The sequence below is a fragment of the Sminthopsis crassicaudata genome, chromosome 5 (genome assembly GCF_048593235.1).
Source record: "Sminthopsis crassicaudata isolate SCR6 chromosome 5, ASM4859323v1, whole genome shotgun sequence".
NCBI classification, from domain to species: Eukaryota; Metazoa; Chordata; class Mammalia; order Dasyuromorphia; family Dasyuridae; genus Sminthopsis; species Sminthopsis crassicaudata.
Window position 1 is genome coordinate 276724228 of NC_133621.1, and position 20455 is coordinate 276744682.

The 20455-nt window shown below is 33.6% G+C and overlaps 1 protein-coding gene across 11 annotated transcripts in view; it reads right to left on the reverse strand.

Annotated features, from left to right (window-relative positions):
• Positions 1 to 20455, reverse strand: part of DCN (decorin) — a 114492-nt gene that overhangs the window by 13859 nt on the left and 80178 nt on the right. For all 11 annotated transcript variants that reach the window (XR_012482759.1, XR_012482760.1, XM_074271146.1 and 8 more), the window contains one exon: positions 9401 to 9513. Coding sequence is in view for 9 of the 11 variants with exons in the window: in XM_074271146.1 (XP_074127247.1) it covers positions 9401 to 9513 (113 nt within the window). In the remaining 2 variants the exon portion in view is untranslated. The remainder of the gene's footprint in view (positions 1 to 9400; positions 9514 to 20455) is intronic.

Genomic DNA, 20455 nt, shown 5'->3' on the forward strand with positions numbered 1-20455 from the left:
CAAGCTGCCTAGGCAACAATAATGTGATATGAATGTAAAGAACTGATCCAGGACTAAGAAAAATTTGAGTTAAAGTCCTGCATTTCACACATACTGGTTCCATAATCCTGGACAAGTGACCCTTGGAGGCAACTCTCCAAAGTGACAGTGTGCCCAACAGATGTCAACAAATCTAGGAAGCAAAGAAGGAAGGAAGGGAGGGAGGGAGGAAGGAAGGAAGGAAGGAAGGAAGGAAGGAAGGAAGGAAGGAAGGAAGGAAGGAAGGAAGGAAGGAAGGAAGGAAGGAAGGAAGGAAGGAAGGAAGGAAGGAAGGAAAGGAGGGAGGGAAGGAGGGAGGAGAGAGAGACCACACATTTAATAATATTCTGTGGCAAGTTTTGAAACCATGCTTTTCTCACTTCACATACAGAGCACTATCCATTATAAATCCCTGCCTCAGAAATCTCAGGCCCCCAAAAGGAAATGCAATTATTAAAGTTTCAACCCCTAACAAGTGTCCAGTGCAAGGGCTTCAAATTTGACTCCATCCCTCTTCTGCCTGCCTTTAAGTCTGCCTGCCTTCAAGTGATGAAGAAATAGTCCCAAGGAATGTAAATAACATTCAAAATCAAGGTAGAAAGATTTAAAAGTGACTTCTGACTCCACTACCTTACCACTGCCATTCATACTCATTTTTTGTTTTGTTTTGATTGGTTGGTTGTTTTTCCTCTTGACACATTAAATTATCATCAGCGGATCATACTATTTAGAGTTTCAAAGGGCTAAAGTTTTTCCACTACACACACAGGTATATGCATACCTAATTTTACAGATGAGAAAATTGGGGCCCTGATTGATTGACTTTCTCCAAAACCACACAACTGCTTGTAGGGTTTGGATTCAAATCCTAAACTTTCTTAAAAGCATTTTTTTCTAGATATCTCCCTCTTTTTTTTTTTTTTTTTTTTTTAATCAAACTCCTTGAATCATAATCTTGTTTTCACTACTTGTAATCTTAGACAAAGTTAATCTTTTTTGGACCTCATTCTTATAAAATGAGGGTGTTAGGTCCTCTAGAGTCCCTTTCAATTTTTATTTTTTGAACCTATAAAATTCATTCCTGTATACCACCTTCCCTAAATTAGATTTTAAACTCCTTGAGGATAGGAAGTCTGCCTAATTCATCTCTACATAACTGAAAAAAATGCTATCTAAAAGATGCCTCAAAATGCTGTTCTCTTGACCAAACTATCCACAGCCCCTCATTTTAGGGTAAAATACTAACTCCTCACTTTGACATTAGCTCTCTCAAAAACCTTAACTCCAGTGTACCTTTAGAGACTTAATGAACAACATATCCCTTAAGGGATTCATTTTTCAAGCCAAATTGATCTTCCATCTATCCTCCAAAGTTTACACTCAGTCACCCACTTCCTAGAATATGATCTTTCCACAACTATTACATATTATGTACTTTTTTTTATAATATTGAGGTTTTCATATGTATTTTCCTAAAGGAATTTTTTCTTTATTATTATTATTTAATATTTCCCCCAGTTACATTCAAAACAAAACATTTACATTTGTTTTCAAAATTTTTGAGTTCTAGATTCTCTCCCTTATCCCCACCCACAATTAAGAAAACACTTATGAAGTTATGCGAAACAAAGAAGTATTTCTTGATCATATTAGTTGTTAGACTCATATCTTTCCTATTGTGAGTATCATGTATATACTTAATTCTTTATATGCCAAATACTCATGCCCATTAGAACCAGTGACTATGTTTCCCTTTGTCTTTATAGCTTCTTTATTTAGCACAATTTCTTTAACTAAATAAATTTGAAATAAATTAATAAATAAAATAAAGTTTATTGAATTGGTTTCAGTTGGATCGGATTGCTGATCTCAACATAAAACTACAAAGATGCCAAATGAACCTTCTAGTGAATTATAAATTAGTCCCTTTATTACAAAGCTTCTTAAACTTTTTCCACTCACAATCCCTTTTAAGTTAAGAAAATTTTTATTTTACATTGGGTATGTAGGTATGTGAAACAGTATATGAACCGAACATTTACTAATAATAAATCATAATTTTATAATCTTGACTTTCAGTTATGTGCCCATATGGGGTTTCAACACACAATTTAAGAAGCTTTGCTTAACTAGAATATAATGTTATATTCATTAAATGATTTTTTAAACTAGGGTCCTCTTTTTTTTACATCTATTCAAATTGTGTTTTTTGTAGCTAAAACCATGGAACACATTTGTGTAGTCACTATGGCGGAAGGGTCCATGAATGAAAGAGCTGCTACCCACTTTATGAATGGTTAAAAAACTTAACAGTCCTCTTTTTTTCTGATAGATACTTTGAAGTACCAAGAAAAAAGGATAGATCACAGAGATGATAGCTGCTAAAAACAAACAAAAAAGCATGCTTGGAAATGAAAAGAACATGTCATTAGGGACTCCCACTTTAAAGAGAACAGCAAGCAAGTGGGATAACCCTCATATTATAAAATTGGATGTATGCAATTTAAACAAATTATTCAAATTATACTTAAACATAAAAACCTGGTATTAAGGACAGAGCATTTTCCACCCATTAAAAACTTGCCATAGTAAGAAACTTAGGGAAAATGTATAATGTTTTTCAGCATTTTGAAGTTGCTACATTCACAGATTTAGGGACAAAAGGAACCTCTAAGACCATCTAGTCCAATCTCCTAATTTTATAATAAAAAGGAAACTGAGGCACAAAATTGGCTAAAGTCTCTTAACTAAAGTCATAAGGATAGCAAATGACAGAATTCAAGGTCTTCTGATATGAAATCCAGTGCTCTTTTTACTGCTTTATAAAGGGGATATTAGAATGAAAAATGGACATTTTGCAATACATAAGTGGCAGAGGTAAAATGCAAAGTCAAGTAACTGACTTACATAATCAGAGGATTTGAAAGTTGGAAGGAGCTTAAACAATCAAGTTCACCAAAAGGAATCCTCTTTACATGTCTCAGATGTTATCTCACAATCTCTATTTAGAGATCTCCAAGGAGAGATACTCCCAATCTCTCAAAACAGGTCATTCATTGCAGAGAGTTCTAATTGTTAAGAAATCTTTCCTTCTTTTCTTTCTCTCCTTCCTTTTTCTCTTTCTTTCTTTTTCTCTCTTTCTCTATCCATTTCTATCTCCTTCCTTCTTTCTTTCTTCTCTCCTTTCTTGCTTGCTTTCATTCTTGTTTGCTTGTTTTCTTTTTTCTTTCTTGTTTTCCTTCTTTCATTGTCTTCTTTCTTTTTCTCTATTCTTTCATTTTCTACTTCCTCCTCCTTTTGTTTTTATTCTTCTTCTTTTCTTCTTCTTCTTCTTCTTCTTCTTCTTCTTCTTCTTCTTCTTCTTCTTCTTCTTCTTCTTCTTCTTCTTCTTCTTCTTCTTCTTCTTCTTCTTCTTCTTCTTCTTCTTCTTCTTCCTCTTCTTTCTCTTCTTCTTCTTCTTTTTTCCCTTCTCCTCCAAATTGACTTCTTTTTAAATTTCCATCCACTCTGGATCTGCCCTCTGAGGCCAAACAAAAAAAGTCTGATTCTTTGTCCATGTCAGCCTCTCAGACACTTGGAAAGAATTATTACATCTCCTCTGAGCCCTTTCTTCTCTGAGATACATGTAGTTTATTCAATCAATCCTAATAGACTTAATGTCCCTTACCATCAGAAGGCAACATGGTATAGTTGAAAGCCAGAAAAAAAAAACAAACATGAATTCAAGTTTTGCCACAGATACTTGCTAGCTCTTTAACCTTGAATAAGTTGTTTGATGGATCTCAGCTTCCTCAAATGTAAAATGCAACATTTAGATAACCCAAAGTCCTTTCCAACTCTTGATTACCTTCCAGGATCCCCTCCTTTAGTCACATATTCATAACCACATCATTAAAAAGAGGTTTAATGAGAACAGAATTTAGAGGGACTTTCACATTCTTGTTCTTGTAAATTGTTCCTTTTTAACATTTGTTGGTATTGCTGTTGGTTTTGCTTGTTATATCATGTTAAGTTTGCAATCTTCTAAAAACCCTAGCTATTTCTCAGAACTGCTGTCGAACTGTACCTTACTTGGCCTGGATTTGTAAAGTTCTTTTTTGTCTACAAGTATAAGACTTAATGCACTCATCCTTATTAAGAGTCATCTTATTGGATTTATCCTTATTGCTCTTGTCTGCCAAGATTGCTTTTAGAACCTGATTCTGTCACCCAGGAAGTTCCTTCCCAGATTTATGTAATCTGAAAATTTGATGTCCATGCTATGCAGTACTTTTTTTGTTAATCACTTACACTGTTACCCTTTTCAAAGTACTCTATGCATTATCTACACGGATCTTTTTGTGAAGTAAGCAAAAATCACATATAAAGCAAAAAGACTAAGATGTTAAATAACCTAATTAAAGTCAATAATGATAAAGGCAAAGCAAGAACTCAACTGTATTGACTTATGAGACCATAGGAGCATAGCTCTAGAACTAGAGGAGATTTCAGAGGCCATTTGGTGCAATTCTTTCATTTTAAATTGGGAGAAACTGAGGCCCTGGGACTCAAGCAATTTGATTAATTACTAAATCTGATGCTCTTCCCACATAATGCAGGCCTTTTAAGAAAAAGTATAGCTATTTATGTGAAAGACATGACATAATGGATTTAAATATATGAAATTATCATTACAGTATTATAAACACAGATGATAATAAGATAATTATATATTAATAACGAGTTCACAATAGATTGTTTTGTGGTTGTTTTTCAGTCATTTCAATTGAATCCACCTCTTCATGACCACATTCGGGATTTTCTTAGCAGAGATATTGGAATGGTTTTCCATTTCCTTCTTGAGCTCATTTTACAGATGAGGAAGCTGACACAAACAGGGTGAAGTGACTTGCTCAGGGTCCTACTGCGAGTAAGTATCTGAAGCCAGATATGAATTTAAATTCTTCTGACTCCAGACCCAATGTTCTATCCACTGGGTCACCAATCTGCCCTAGATGTCTTTTAAACAGGGATTATTTATTCTTATTCTCTGATTTCCAATCACTTAGGACTGTTTAAGAATATAAGTCCATAATGATTTCAAAAAGGCCTGGAGAGACTTATAGAAACTGGTGCTAAGTGAATAAAACCAGGAGAACATCGTACACAGCAACAAGATTACATGATGATCGGTTCTGATGGACGTTGCTCTTTTCAACAGTGAAGTGATTCAGTCCAGTTCCAATAGGTTTGTTATAGAAAGGGCCATCTGAACCTAAAGAGATGATTGTGGGAACTGAGTGTGGACCACAACATAGCATTTTCATTTTTTGTTGTTATTTTCTTGTTTGTTTTTCTACTCATTTTTTTGATCTGATTTTTCTTGTGCAACGTGATAAATATGGAAATATGTTTAGAAGAAAAAAAAAAGATTATAAGACCATAGATTTTAAACTAGAAGGGAATTCAGAGACATTCTCATCCGATTCTTTCATTTATTAAAGGATATAAAAGAGACCCAGATAGGGTATATGTTTTGTCCAAGGTCACACAGAAAGTAAGTATCAGAAGTGGGATTTAAACATAACTCCTCTGCTTGCAGCACTAAGTAGTCAATTCAGTTGAACACACTAAAACCACTGAACAACAGACTTGTTGCATTTTTTTGTATATACTGGTATGAATAGGTGATAAAGTTATAATGACAGGTTCAGATTTTGACTTTGACATTTTGTAGGTACGTGACTTTTGTCAAGTTACTTTATCCCTTTGTGTCTTTAAATTTTCATCTGTAAAGAAGAAATGGTCAATTTTTATGATCTTCAGAATATCTTCCAGTTAAACCCAGAAAGTTAGAGAAACAGAAAGAGAGAGAAAGAAAGAAAGAAGGAGGAGGAGAAGAAGAAGAAGAAGAAGAAGAAGAAGAAGAAGAAGAAGAAGAAGAAGAAGAAGAAGAAGAAGAAGAAGAAGAAGAAGAAGAAGAAGAAGAAGAAGAAGAAGAAGAAGAAGAAGAAGAAGAAGAAGAAGAAGAGGAGGAGGAGGAGGAGGAGGAGGAGGAGGAGGAGGAGGAGGAGGAGGAGGAGGAGGAGGAGGAGGAGGAGGAGGAGGAGGAGGAGGAGGAGGAGGAGGAGGAGGAGGAGGAGAAAAAAATGAGAGAAGAAGAGGAGAGGATAATAGAGGAATGGACGAAGGAGGAGAGAGGAGACAGGAAAATAAGTAGAGAGAGAAAAATAGGGAGAGATAGATATTCAGAGAGAAAGACAGGTTAGAAATTATTTCATTTTTTTTGTCTTTCTATTCCCAGTGCCTGACACATAGTTGTTGATTAGCAAATGCTTGTTCAACAATTAGATGAAAGATTATTGAATTGAAATGTGTCTATTCTTTAAGCAGACCAAAATTTCAAGTTCATGAGGCCATAAATATGGAAATGAAAAGGAAATTAGAGTTCATTAAGCATCATTTCCCCTCCTGAAATATGACTGCAACAGAAACTAGTTAATTCTGATTCTTGTTAGAAATGTAGGTTAAAAGCAAAATAAGGTTGTTATTCAATTTTAGAATGAGGTATGGGATAATTGCCTATTGATTTAAATTATCCAGGCTCTTTGTTGTTCTTCCATTAGACAAATAAATAAGAATTATAGATCTCTGCAGAATGTCCAGGAAAGAACCCCATGGAGAACATAATTGGATCTTTCAAATGAGAAATAAATATTCTGACATCCTTTTTTAAAAAGTTTCTTCTTTTGTTACAAGGTTAAAATCAACAAATGTTTATTGAATATCACTCTCAATTTAAGCAGACTGTTGAAAAACAGGAGAGTTCCAAACCACAAGAAGTCTATAACTTATTTAGGGAGATAATTCAAAAAGAAAAGACAAGATAAATAAGGTTATAAGTGCTATTGGGTTTTACTGGAAACTCCAGTGTGAGCTGGGATGGTTAGAAAAACCTTTGCAGATTATATGGAACTTCACCTTAACCTTGAAGTTCAGCTAGGATTAGTTTTTGATTTGAAGAAAGGTGAAGAAGGTGGGAATGATGTGAAAAAAAAGATATAAAAAAACATGAAATATATTTCAGCATTTGAAATTAAGTTAAGATTGGAGAAATATTAAATTAAATTTGAGGTGTCATAGGAGATTAGACAGAAAATAATAGGTTGAAGGGATGGGTATAGCTAGGACAGGAAGACCTGATTCCACCTCAAATATGGTCTCATATACCTCTTAGCTATGTGACTTTGGGCAAGTCACTTCTCCCTGTTTGCCTCAGTTTCCTTGTCTGTTAAATAAGCTGAAGAAACAAATAGTGAACTTTTTTTTTTCTTTTGCCAAGAAAACACCAAATGAGGTCACAAAGCATAAGACATGAAACAAATCAGCAACAACAATAATAGACTGTTGTCCCAATGGGGAAGGCCATTCAAATGAGAATAAGGAGTTTGGGCTTTATTTCAGTAATAATCATTGAAAGAAGCAAAATAGCAGGATGCATTGAGAACAGGCTTCAAATGCAATTAAAGACTGGGTTGCAAATCTCACTTCTGACATCTCAGTGCCTTAGACAACTCTTTAAAAATAGAAGTTTCAAGAAAGAGACTAACCTGCATGTACTGAGGGATTTTGTTCACCAAGAATTCCCTATATTAATCAAATTATATATCCAGGCCCTATCCCTATAGGTATTTAGCACTTTAGCAAGGTGTAGGGGAAAGAGACCTGAACTAAAATCTCCATGTTCCAAAGAATTTGTTGTTTCTTTAAATACAGTTGTGATCCATTATGAAGAAGAGCATGTCAAAAACCAAATATGTAATAGCCATATTCATAGAAGAAAGAGTAGAAGAATCATTAAATTTGTCATAGGATCATAGATTTGGGGCTGAAAGGGAGTTTAAATACAATCTCATCCAACATTCTTTTTTACAGATAAGAAAACTGGGATCTAGAGAGAAATTCTTTGTCCAAGACAAGTATTATCAGAGCTGAAATTCAAGAACCCAAGTCTTTTGGCTCTAATATCTCTTTACCTCACACCCCATTTTTCCTCTCCTAAGTTCTTCCCAAAATTAAGGTAGTCAGTATGTGAAAATGAATCTGTGTTTCTTATCTTTCATTAAATGGCTGAATACCAGAGGAAACAAATTCATTTCCAAGACTATAAAAATGTCAGAAAGCTCTTCAACAAGCCATTATCCTAGGAAATATAAAGGCGAGACACATAAAATGTATAATGAAGTTGACAGGTATTTTTACATCCTTGAAATTTTGTCATTATCCATGACAACAGAAATGATGCAAAATGCAAGTTAATCTAATCATTTCTAAACATTTTCTTTCTTCATTTTTTTAAGAGGGAAAAAGAGACCTATGTATGTTGAGATTTCTCAGTTAGCATGCTGCTTATTTATAGTCTAATCTTGAATTACCTGAAATGACTGAGAGGAAAAGGGAGCTGTCTAAGGTCATACTTCCAGAATGGGACAGAAGCACAACTTAGGCCCAGTATTTTCTGACTCCAAGACTGGCTTTGGTACCATATTTCTTGTTTCATGTGAAAAAGTGGGAAATAATTATATTCATTATATGAGTGGGCAAGCAAAAATCTTGGAAGACACTGACAGAGCAAAGTTCCAAACTCGAATTATCTGAAGAGGTTAAAAAAAATTGCCTTCCCAAGGAGTGGAAGGTATTCTTATGGGTAAACAAATATGATGCTGTGAAAAAGAGAGACAGATATACAAAGAGAGACAGAAACAGATCCAAAGAAAGAGACAGAGGCAGAGAAATAGTCAGAGACAAAGAGATAGAAGGAAGAAAAGAGAAAAATAAAGATACAGAGAGAGGCAAAGAAAGTTAGAAAGACCAAAACAGAAAGAGGCAGAGATAGAGAGAAGGAGAGACAGAGACAGAGAGAGGCAAAGAGCAAGTTTAAAGATTGAGAAATAGTAAGAAGAGACAGTGAAATTGAGAGGAAAAAAGATGAGAGATATACACAGAAATAGACAGAGAGAGACAGAAACAGAGAGAGCGGAAAAGGAGGAAGAGCAGGAGGAATAAGAGGAGAAAAGAAGAAATGAGAAAACATGAAGAAAGGGCAACAGAGGAATGGAGGAAGGGGGAGGAAGGGAAAGAGACAGAAACAAAAATATAAACAGAGAGGAAAAATTTAGAAACACAGAGACATAAAGATTCAGAGACAGAACTAGAGAGAGTAAAAGAATGAGAAAGAATGAGAATAAGAGAAATTTATTGGAGAAGGAAATAATTGGGCATTTTTATTTATTTATACAGTAAAAGATTAAACCACAAAATATTCTTCATTTCATTTTGACTTTGAGGTCATCTTTGGGGCTAGTTCAATTGTATGTGTATGTGGGGGGTATTATTTACTTACATGAAGATCCCTCAGATTCTTGAAATCCCCATCTTTAATTTCAGTAATTTTGTTGTTTTGTAAATCCAGCAGGGTTGTATCTGGAGGGAGATCTTTTGGCACTGATTCCAGACCTGTGAAAAGAGATAAGTGATCAGTGGAAAAGACTTACCTAATTACAAATTTTGATTTAAAAAAAAATATTTTTCATGTTACAATAATTTGCTTCCCCAGCAATCTCTCTTCTTCTCCAGGGATTTATTTGGAGAGTGGCTAAAAAAATATGTGCTTTATCTGTTCCCACTAAGGCTCAACATTCTTTTTCTTCACTTAATGATAAACAGCTAGATCTTTTGCCCCAAAAATTTGATCTCCTGCGAGATGAACAAATCTGTTTCCCTAGAGATTGCATACCAATCCCTGCACTCAGCAACACTTTTCCTCCTTCATTGTCTTTTTTTGTTTGTTTATTTTTTGTTTTAAATGATTTTCTTTAATAAGGCTATCTGTAAGAGATAAATGTCAAGATTTCCATTTCTTTCCTCAACACTTCCATAAGAAAACTTTTAACAATATATACATCAACTGTTTTAAAGATAAATAATATTTTTTTCCCTCTTTTTTTCCAAAGTGAATGTTTCAAACACAGTTTTACCTCAAAGTAAAGGAAGTGAGCCATTCTATTTTTTGGGTTGTCTCACACACTTGACATTTTATCCAAGTTTTCTGGAAGAGAAATCTCTTCATTTTTGTTTCATGTGCCAAAGGAGCATTGGAAAGTTTCAACCTAAATCTCTCTTTGGGACCATTTTCTGAATACTTATTATGGAACTAAAATGAAGTCATGGAAACAAAATGATGACACAAAGTTGTTGGATCATATTTATTGTTCTCATTTTTCTTTTTGGCCATTTGGAGTAGGAGGGCTTGTGTATGGATTTTAGCCACGGATTATCAAAAGTTCTACAATGATCAGAAGGATTCATAATCAATCTACAGGATCAGTGGGGATAAGCCACATTTGCAATGACTGCATGGTGACATAAAGAAATTATTTTAAAAGAGAAGGGGCTATTAACCTATTTTCCCCAGTTTTTTTTTTAATTTCTATTACCATACTTTTAGTTTAACACAAACCTGAAATAATAACATCAATTCCATTAAACAATTAATTTCAATTATGTGTAAAATGAAAAACAGCATGGTGGGATGAATAGAAGAACTAGTCTTGTAGTCAGGAAGATATAATTTCATATTGTACTTCTGACAAATACTGTCTTTGTGACTGTGGGCAAATCACAAATTAATCCTTATTGCAACTTTTTAAGACAATCAAATACCAATGAATTGAAAATTTGCATCATCATAGAATGAAAGCTCAGTGAGGTCAGAGACTATATCCCTAGCAGCCAGCCTATAGTGGATACTTAATAAGTGTTTAGTAGATGTAGCATCTCTGAACACTGATAAAATCACAGTCCACTTTTCAAAGAACAAGGAAATACCTTATCTCTTTTATCTTAAATGAATTTCATCATTCATCCATTCATTCATACTTGCATGTATTCATGTCTAAATTTACTCATTCATTCAATAAATGCATTTTAGAAAGAAAGGATGGGGCATCTCATTATAATGATAGCATTTCTTTCCATTTCTTTCAACCAGAATTTATTACAGGTCAAAGATATCATTCTGGTCCTTTAGTCTTAGACTCATTTAAAACATTTAATTTGAATGTACTTTAAGTGTTTAATGAAAGTGGGCACTCAGTGGTAACTGGTTATTATTGTACATCAAAAGACTGTGGAAATTATCTCTCTAATCCTACATAACCAAGATTGCTTTCTAAGAAAAAGTCTTAAGTTAAAGAATGCTATTTCCCTCCCCTGCCCCCATCCTGTGATGACTTGACTTCTCAGTTTTTTCTAGGTTTTGTTTACATTTCTTTATTAATCTGATTATTTCACTCAAGGTCACTCTTTATCCCCAGTCAATAGCCAACTGTCTTTCTTATTTTGGAAATATATTAAAAAAGAAAAAGTGTAGGAGGAGCTAGAAACAGGATAATTTTCCCTTGGGCTGAGTTACAGAAATTATCCATAGGGAAATAATGAGTGAAACATTTTCGACAACTGGTAGAAAACGAACAAAGTAGTCACTCTAGCAAGAATAAATTCAACTGAGGTTTGAGATGGCATGGTTGCCATTTTAGGAAATGATAATTTACTAATTGCATGCCATTTGGGAAGTGGAAATTTCTGCCAAATTTCTGTTAATTAGATAGTTGAACAGAAAGCACAAAGAGATAGTAATAACCCTCTGCTTGAGAGGGGGGATTTAAGCAAATATTTCCATGTCTTTTTTTTTTCTCATAGTGCGTTTTCAATATCTTCATTTTTACTACTCTCCCCCCCTTTTGTTGGACTTACCTTTGGGTCCTGGCCAAACTGAAAAAATAAAATTCCAGGTGGGACATGAAGTGAGAAGGATGTCAAAACACAGTACATCTGGCTGTATGACAAGGATGATTATGGTAATATCCCTGAACTTGCTTTTAGCAGAAAACTGCTTAGGGTGAAATTCATGCAGCTTAGGAAAAAAATCATATTTTCAGTGTGAAACGATAGAACAGTCTGAATTTAGAACTGAGATGAAGGAGTTATGTTCAGTTATTAAAACCATTAACCCTAGTTTAACCCCTCTTTACTCTGGTAAACCTCATGGTAAATCTAGGATACTGACTGGTACTTTATCAAGATGAATACTGACAGAGACCTTGTCTTCTTTAGCAGTCCTGGAAGCAGTTATCTCTGAAGTTTTGTTGGCAAGAATCCCTTGTGATACATCATATAATCCTAGGACTAGTAAAGACATTGGAAGATTTTATCACTCATCCATCTAGTATGGTAGAAGGATTACCTTTAGGCTATAAACTCGTGAAAGGGACCTTAGAAACCATCTAGATCAGCAAAACGGGACCCAAATTGCTGAAGATTTTTCTTTTTACTCATACAGTTGATTAGCATACATAGACACAAATTTTTAACTGTTTTACTCAACATCTTTAGTGGTTCCCTATTGCTTATAGCCAGTTCACCATTGATTACAAAGAGTGACCTTGAGTGAGATGATCAGACTAATAAAGACATGTAAAGAAAGCCCAGAAACAACTGAGAATTCAGTCATGGCAGAGGGGAAAATAAATAAAAAGCAATAAAATATAAATTCCATATATAAGATATACATTCTTTAGGGTTTTATTTAAGTCCCTTCCTTGTCTGGTTTCAACATGCTCTTCTACCTAGGTTTATTTCCCACCACTCCCACTATTACAATCAATGGATCTCTCATATATGACCCCTGTTCTATTCTCCCATAGCCACTCCCCAGGTTCTCATCATCTCTGATGCAGATTAGAACTAAAACCTCCTGATTGATCTCCTTTTCTCACTTCTCTCCCACTCCAGTCCATCCTCCAGGTGAACTCCTTCCCTTTAGGGAAGATCTGACTGTGTCACTCTCCTTGTCCAGCTATCTTTGTGCCTCTGTTACTCCCAGGAGAAAATATACTGTGCTATTTAGCTTTTAAAATCCACCATAACCTGTCTCCCAACTATCTCTGTACTCATTTTATATATTACATATACTCTTGATTCCTACTTTTATCTCATAGATTATCTATGTTTCTTTAAATGAAACTTTGTTACCATCTTCTGTAGGAAGACTTTCACAAAACGTATCAAATCTTGTTAACTGTTTGGTACCGATTTATATTCATTATCTTAATAGTTATTCTGAATATACTTTTGGATGCACCTTTTGTTTTCCCAGGAAATTATAAACTCTTTGAGAAGAAAAATTGCTTGGTTCGTTGTAAAAGTATCCTCAGTGGTTAGCAGGGTAACTGGCATAGAGGTGCTATTTAATAAATATTTAATGATCAATTGATTGATATGCACAAGACACTATGGATCTCCATCTCTAAGAGATTTGTAAATATCTCATCATCATTCAGACATCAAGTGAAAGACCATGCTTAAGATATTGCCTTAAGAAAGTTATTTTGAAGTTGTGATGGGAAAAACTAGGGGGAAAATGACTTAAATAGAGGAGATCAATTATGAATCCATTTCAATAATGCCCAGCTACAGTAGGCACTTAATAGTTGTTTATTGGATTGGATTGAAAGAAAGGGTTAAGGATATATGGAGTGAGGAAATGGGGATGAGGGTTGCAAGAGGGTTGATTTGTTTTTAGATAGAATTGACAAGACTTGACAATTGATTAAATATGAGGATGAAGGAAGGAAAAAGAAAAATCAAGACTAAGACTAAAATTGGGTAAGTGAAAGACTGCTGATGTCATTCAAAAGGATGTGGAAGTATAGAGTGAGACTTGATTTAAAGGAAAAGAAAATGAGTTTCATTTTGGATATGTTGAGGTTGAAAACAGAAAGACAAAAACGGAGAGGGAAGGAAAGGGAAGAACAGAAAGGACAGAATGTAGAGGAATGGAAATGAAAAGAAGAAAATAAACACTGAAATGGAAAAATTTCAAAGAAACATGAAGAGAGGACACAAAAGAGAAACATGTTTTGCTTGGCTTTTTATTAATTGGTTTTCTTGTTTCCAACCAAATATTAGAGTTGCCATGTAAGATTTTTCTCACTATTCTATAAATTTATTAAGATATTGTGTGAATTATTAAGTTTATGGGTTTCTTAATGGGTGAATTCTCTTGGAGGATTCAGAAGAGGTTACAGATAGGCATCTAACAGATTGGGAGAGCACAGGGAGAGGAAAAGGGATGTGATTGATCACTATCTACATCGTTTGAGGAGAAATCCACATTAGTAAGATCAAAGATTCTTTGAAGTCTCAAATTATTAAGTTCATATTAAAATTAAGAAGAAAAAAGAAGAACCAGAACAAAAGTAAGTCCCAGGCCAATGTTCATTTCGCTGTTCCTAAATGGTTTCCCACTTAAATTACGGAGAAGAGTCAATGTGGAGGAGTGGAAAACTCTTAATATTTAGAGAAGATTGGGTTCATATCTAGTCTCTGCTATATTCTATCTGTGTGGTCTTAGATGAATCACTCCATTTCTCTTGTTCCAAATATAAAATGAGAGGGGGTTGTACTAGACACCTTTAAACTCTCAACTCTAAATCCATGATTTGTGCAGATCAGTACTATGCTTATTTTTCTGAAAATGTGAACATTATTATCTCCACTGTTATTGTTTGAACTCTACCCATTGTTTGAATTTTCTTATTCTCTTTCCCTGTTTTCATTGGCTCATATCCTAATCATCCATCAATGTTCATTTAAATTCCTTCTCTCTAGAAAGTCTCCCAGGATCATCACTAGCCCAAGTGACCTTCTTTCTTCTGAACTTCTCCTAAACTTATCAGTTTAAGAATGAAATATGCAATATACATTAATGAGGCAATCTGGATAGAGATACATACACACATATGTTACACACATATGTCTGTGTGTAAATATGTATAATGTATGTATATATGTGTTTTGTATATACATTTATATGTATATATCTAAATATATGTGTATGTATAAGTATATATGTATGCATGGATGTATATGTGTGCATATTTATTTATTTATTTGTTTGTTTGTTAATTTTAAGAGAGAAAGAGAATAGTATTCTAGTATTCCTTTACTTCAATGGTATATTTTGTTATACTCATCCTTTCCTCATTTGGTGATGGATGACATTTTACTTTAATCTTCTCTTTTAACTAATAGGGAAACTGTCCTGGAAGATTGATTATTTACTCAGTGATTAATGATTCAATTATGGAGAAAACTTTGTTTACTTGGAATTTCAAATTATATACATCTACTTTCTAAATAGTTAATTTTCTGTGTAATCTAATATTTTTTATAATTTGAAAAGGTTATTGGAGAAATACAAACTTTAAAAAAATCTGCTAGTAACTATAAATCCTTAAGACATTTATATTGAAGGTAATGAATTTTATAGTTATCCTTAAAATGTGACTGGGAAATAGTTTTATCCATTAAATTAGATAGCAATTAAAAGCCTACAATTTTCTTGAAGAGAATTTCAAAAACAACACAGGAATATAATCTAATGATTTCAAAATTATTCTAAGTGAATTGTTTTGTGTGACAAGTAAAATTAATGTAAAATAAATGTATATTTAAATTTAATTGCTTATTAAGTTAGTTTTTTAATGACTTTAACAGTAGGTATATAATGTTGGAAAAATAACTGAATACACAGTGTTTTCTTACTTTAGCAATTACAGTATTTCATCCATTCTAGTTTATCTGTCATTAGATAAACTTTCAAATCTAATTAAGCTATTCTCTAAATCATAAAAAGGTAACTTAGAAGTAATCACTCATAAAGTGTCAAAGGATGAATGATAGGCTAACTATTTTCAAAATATTCTACAATTATTTATTTTTAAACATGTTAGTGTACCTGAAAATGTGAGTGATGTGTTTATTTATATCTGTGTGTTTTATATATATATAATTATGTGTATGTGCATTTTTCTAAAGCAACCTGAGTTTTTATGCATCCATAGCTTCTTTTAAAAAAGATCTATTTTTTTAATCTGTCACCAAAAAAAGTATTTTCCAAAAGGAAGAATAATAACTACTTTCCCTCATGGCTACCCCAATGATAAATAGCTTTGTTTTTCTAGCAACTGCATGAAATATGGTGAACATCAGGGTGGAGAAACGTAAGATCATCACAAAATTTCATGCATTTTTCAATGGTATGTTTTTAAACTCCAAGATTTATACAAGGGCTTTGTTCCCAATTTTATTTTCTTAAATTGCATCTCAGATTTCAACTGATAATATTATGTTGATATTTCTTGAATTTATATTGTTATGTGCTTATATGTTATTCAATGTGCAAAGAATTGCCTTTATGGTCAAGTGCAGGGATAGTCAAAATCTATTTAGTACCTTGGATTGACACATATTTTGGAGAAATTCAGTCCTTGCACCATAATTCCTTTGAATTTCTCAAAATGATGCATACCATGTATCGCATTGATCCAAAACCTTATTTATTTGAGATTGCTTATTCTTGCATTTTCTTCATATTACTGAGTAACTATGGAGATGAACTGTTTTCCCCTCCAAAATTCAAAGGGAGAAAAATCAGCTTAAAATTATTTGAACAATTCATCTAATCCTGATCAAGAACTGGCTGTCTTTTACTTCTGAATTCTCAAGGCCTGAAAAATATGTGGCAAACAGTAGGTACTAAAAAATGTTTTTTGATTGACATACCATTGACCTAATACAACCTCATATATCCTGTTAGGTACATTTCTGTTTTTGTTGACTTATAAATTTTCCAAAGTTATTGTTTCTTTCAATCTAGAAAAGGTTAGGAAAGGTGAATTTCCAAAGTCTTTCATTATGTGAACTCCAAAAATGTTTATGAATATTTGGCTTAATAAATGCTTATTGAATAAGTAAGGCTAAACTTACAACTGAATCTTGTATCATATCACTTACTCAAAAATATTCTCAACATAGACGTGTGCTGGTAAATGTTTAACAATTAGCTCTGCAAATATACACATATACATACACACATATAAAATGTGTGTATGCATGCATGTACTAGATGTTAATATATACATATATTATATATTATCTGTGTGTATATATGACAGTTTTAAATTCAATCTGTATTAACATCTTATACATCACTTTTAAGAGTCTAGACTATCAATGAAATAATAAATCAAGTTCTGTTTTGTAACTTTTATAGATTTCCAGCTCACATTGAAAATTTAGCAATCAGTTCTCAAGAACTAGCAACTAGTTCCAGCCCTTCCTTGCCACAATCCAATGAAATTATGACTTTGACTCTTCTGCCCCCTCCAATTGCCATCCCTATATGTCTTCTCCCTTTCTCTACTAAATTTTTTAGGAAATGTTATATTTGATACTTCTACTAGAAACTCCCTTTCCTTGGCTTCAGGAATAACATACTCTTGATATTCTTCCTACCTCCTTAATGACTTCTCCATCTCCTGTCCATCTCTCAACTTTCCTTTCAATACTCTTTCCATTACTAATCTCATTGGTTAATTTATCTTCAACTCTCATTAGAGCAATGACTCTCGAAATATCCATTGCTATTCAATATCTTTCCTCTGTACTTCAGACATGCATTTATACTTATCTTCAAGACCCCTAATTAGCCATATCACTAATACCTCAAATTCAATGTGTTCAGATCTACATTTCTAAGCTTTTCTCTTAAGTCTACTCTTCCTTTTAATTCAGTGTTAATATTCCATATCTTATCAGTTTCTATCAGTCTCACTCTCCAACATCTTTTTAACCTTTTCCTTCCTTTCTTTTCCACTGCCATTGTTCTAATACAGATTTTTATTTCCATTTTCCTTGAGTATTGTAATTCTTTCTTAACATATCATAGGAAGGTAGATTTAGATTGGGAAGTTTCTTTAAAGATTATTTGATCCAATCCCCTCATTATATATCTGAATATGTGCCTCCTAAATTCATTCATTCTCTGTCTCTGTCTCCCTCTCTCTGTCCTTCTCTCTTTCCTTCCTTCTCTCCTCTCTCTCTCTCTCTCTCTCTCTCTCTCTCTCTCTCTCTCTCTCTCTCTCTGTCTGTCTCTCTTTCTTTGTCTCTGTCTCTCTTTCTCTCTCTCTCTTTCTCTCTGTCTCTCTCTCTCTCTCTGTCTCTCTCTGTCTGTCTCTCTCTCTCTCTGTCTCTGTCTCTTTCTCTCTCTGTCTCTTTTTCTGTTTCTCTCTGTGTGTCTCTGTCTGTCTGTCTCTCTCTCTCTCTGTGTGTCTTTCTGTTTTTCTCTCTCTCTCATTCTCTTTGTTTCTCTCTATCTCTATGTCTGTCTGTCTTTCTCCCCCCTTTGGTCCATATTTCAAGCCAGAATTCCATGTCATTTTCTGGATTCTTCCAGACCACATCACTTATACTCTATCTTCCTTAACTGTCTCCTCCTTCCCTGGAACCTGAATTTTACCATTGTGACCTTACACCCTGACAAGTGATTTATTTTCCTTTTCTTTGCTTAGAGTTAGGCCTCTATATCATTTCCTGAACATATTCTCAATACTTAGTATTTAACATTTAATAGATGTTTATTAATAGACTTTGATCTTTTGCCATCAAAATATATTTTCCCTGAAGGATAGAAATGGTCTTTCTTGCTATTATTCATAGTACTAGCACAATACCAGGAACATGATAAATGCTTAGTAAATATATTTTTTCATTTATTCATTCATTCATCTATCCAACTACACATGCATCCATACATACATTCTTCCTCAGAATAATCTTTCTTTTGACCTTCTATGATCACATCATTCTTTCTCCAAAAGTCTTATTTATTACCAATTTCTTCTCTACATATCCAGCTTTTCTGTTTGCTTAAACAACATAGAGTCTCCTTAAAATCTAGAGTCTCCTTATCCTTCTAAATAATTTCAATTATTGTTTTATTCATTCTACAGGATAGAGCGATGATTACTGAATCTGTATTTTCATTGATATTGTAAAACACCTATTTGAGGAGAGACTTTCTGCCAATACAGGTCTGTAAGACTTAAAATCTTAAGAGAATTATGAGATTTTGCTAACCAAGCCATTGTATGTCAGAGTTGGGGCTTAAACTACACTCCTATTATTTTTAAGGCTTCCTCTCTATCCATTGCCCCAGCATTGACCTGACAGTTTAAAATCCCAGAGTTATGTGCAGGAATCACAACTTGATCTCATTTATCATTCAGGACTTCTAAGATTCCATCTGGAAGAATTGAATTTAATTCAGCCCATATTTATTAAGCACTTAACTTTGGGCTAAGTACTGAGGCAGTTACAAAGTTTAGCCAGGATGCATTCCTACCCTAATAGAAATGAGCCATGAAAACATTTTAAAACAACTTTAATAAAAAGGAGGAAACATGTCACATCCTGCTAACACACCACGCAAATGGTTCATAGTGAAAATAAAGGCATTTCTTATGTCTCTTGGAAATCTCCTTCATTTATTTATCCATGCTTTGATGTACTTTCTCTAAAGTCCATCCTGAGATATTATCATTACAAAATAAATTACTGAAGATTAGACCTAGAAACCTCTGGCACAGTCCTCAAAGTGGCCTTTCTAAGCATTATACCAGTCTTTTTAGATACAATTTTTTGGGGGGAAGAAGGAAGACAAGATGGATCTAGATCTAGAAATTCCTCTTACTGGGACCTCCCTCTAATCATGTTATTTTGAAATCCATCTATAATTCAGAGTTTTGAGGAATTGGTTAGATCATTAATGTTAAAAGATCTGTCCATTCTCAAAACCTTTCTACAAGTTATATAATTTTAGTTTTTAATTGTTTGCTTGTTTTTAATCTTAATGTGAGATTCATTGATATGTGAAACTCCCCTCTTAGGAAAATCCTCCAGGATGTAGATTGGCACCTGTTCTATAACTTAACAGTTTTCTTCCCTCAGAGGTTAATTTTCTCACCATGATTCCTGATCACTTCTAAGATATATTTACTAATACTTAGACAGACATTTGAGAGTTAATTGGGCATTCTAAGAAATTCAGCAACTTATCCAGTAACACAAGCCAGAATTTGTTAGAGGTTAAAACTGAAGGCAGGTCATCCTTACCCTGAGATAAAGTCCCCTACCCAATACTTTGTACTGCCTATCTATGGAAGCAAAATTACAATAGCATCTTCTCTTTCCCTATTGTTGCAAGAATCTGATACTGAATTTGTTTTCAGCCATCTAAACTATTAATATGTGCTTAAGTTTAAAATAAAATCTTTTTATTTACAGTTTAGACCATAATTCAAAAATCAGTACTTTTGACATACATGATATTTAGAATGTCCATATGTTATAATCACGCTGCCAGAACAGCTCCTTTTGAAATACATATAATGAATATAATATTCTCCAATTTCACTATATTACGAATGCAGACAAAATGGTCTCAGTCTTCTGTTACACTGTCTTGTCTTTCTATTTTGCTCTTTCCTATTCATAA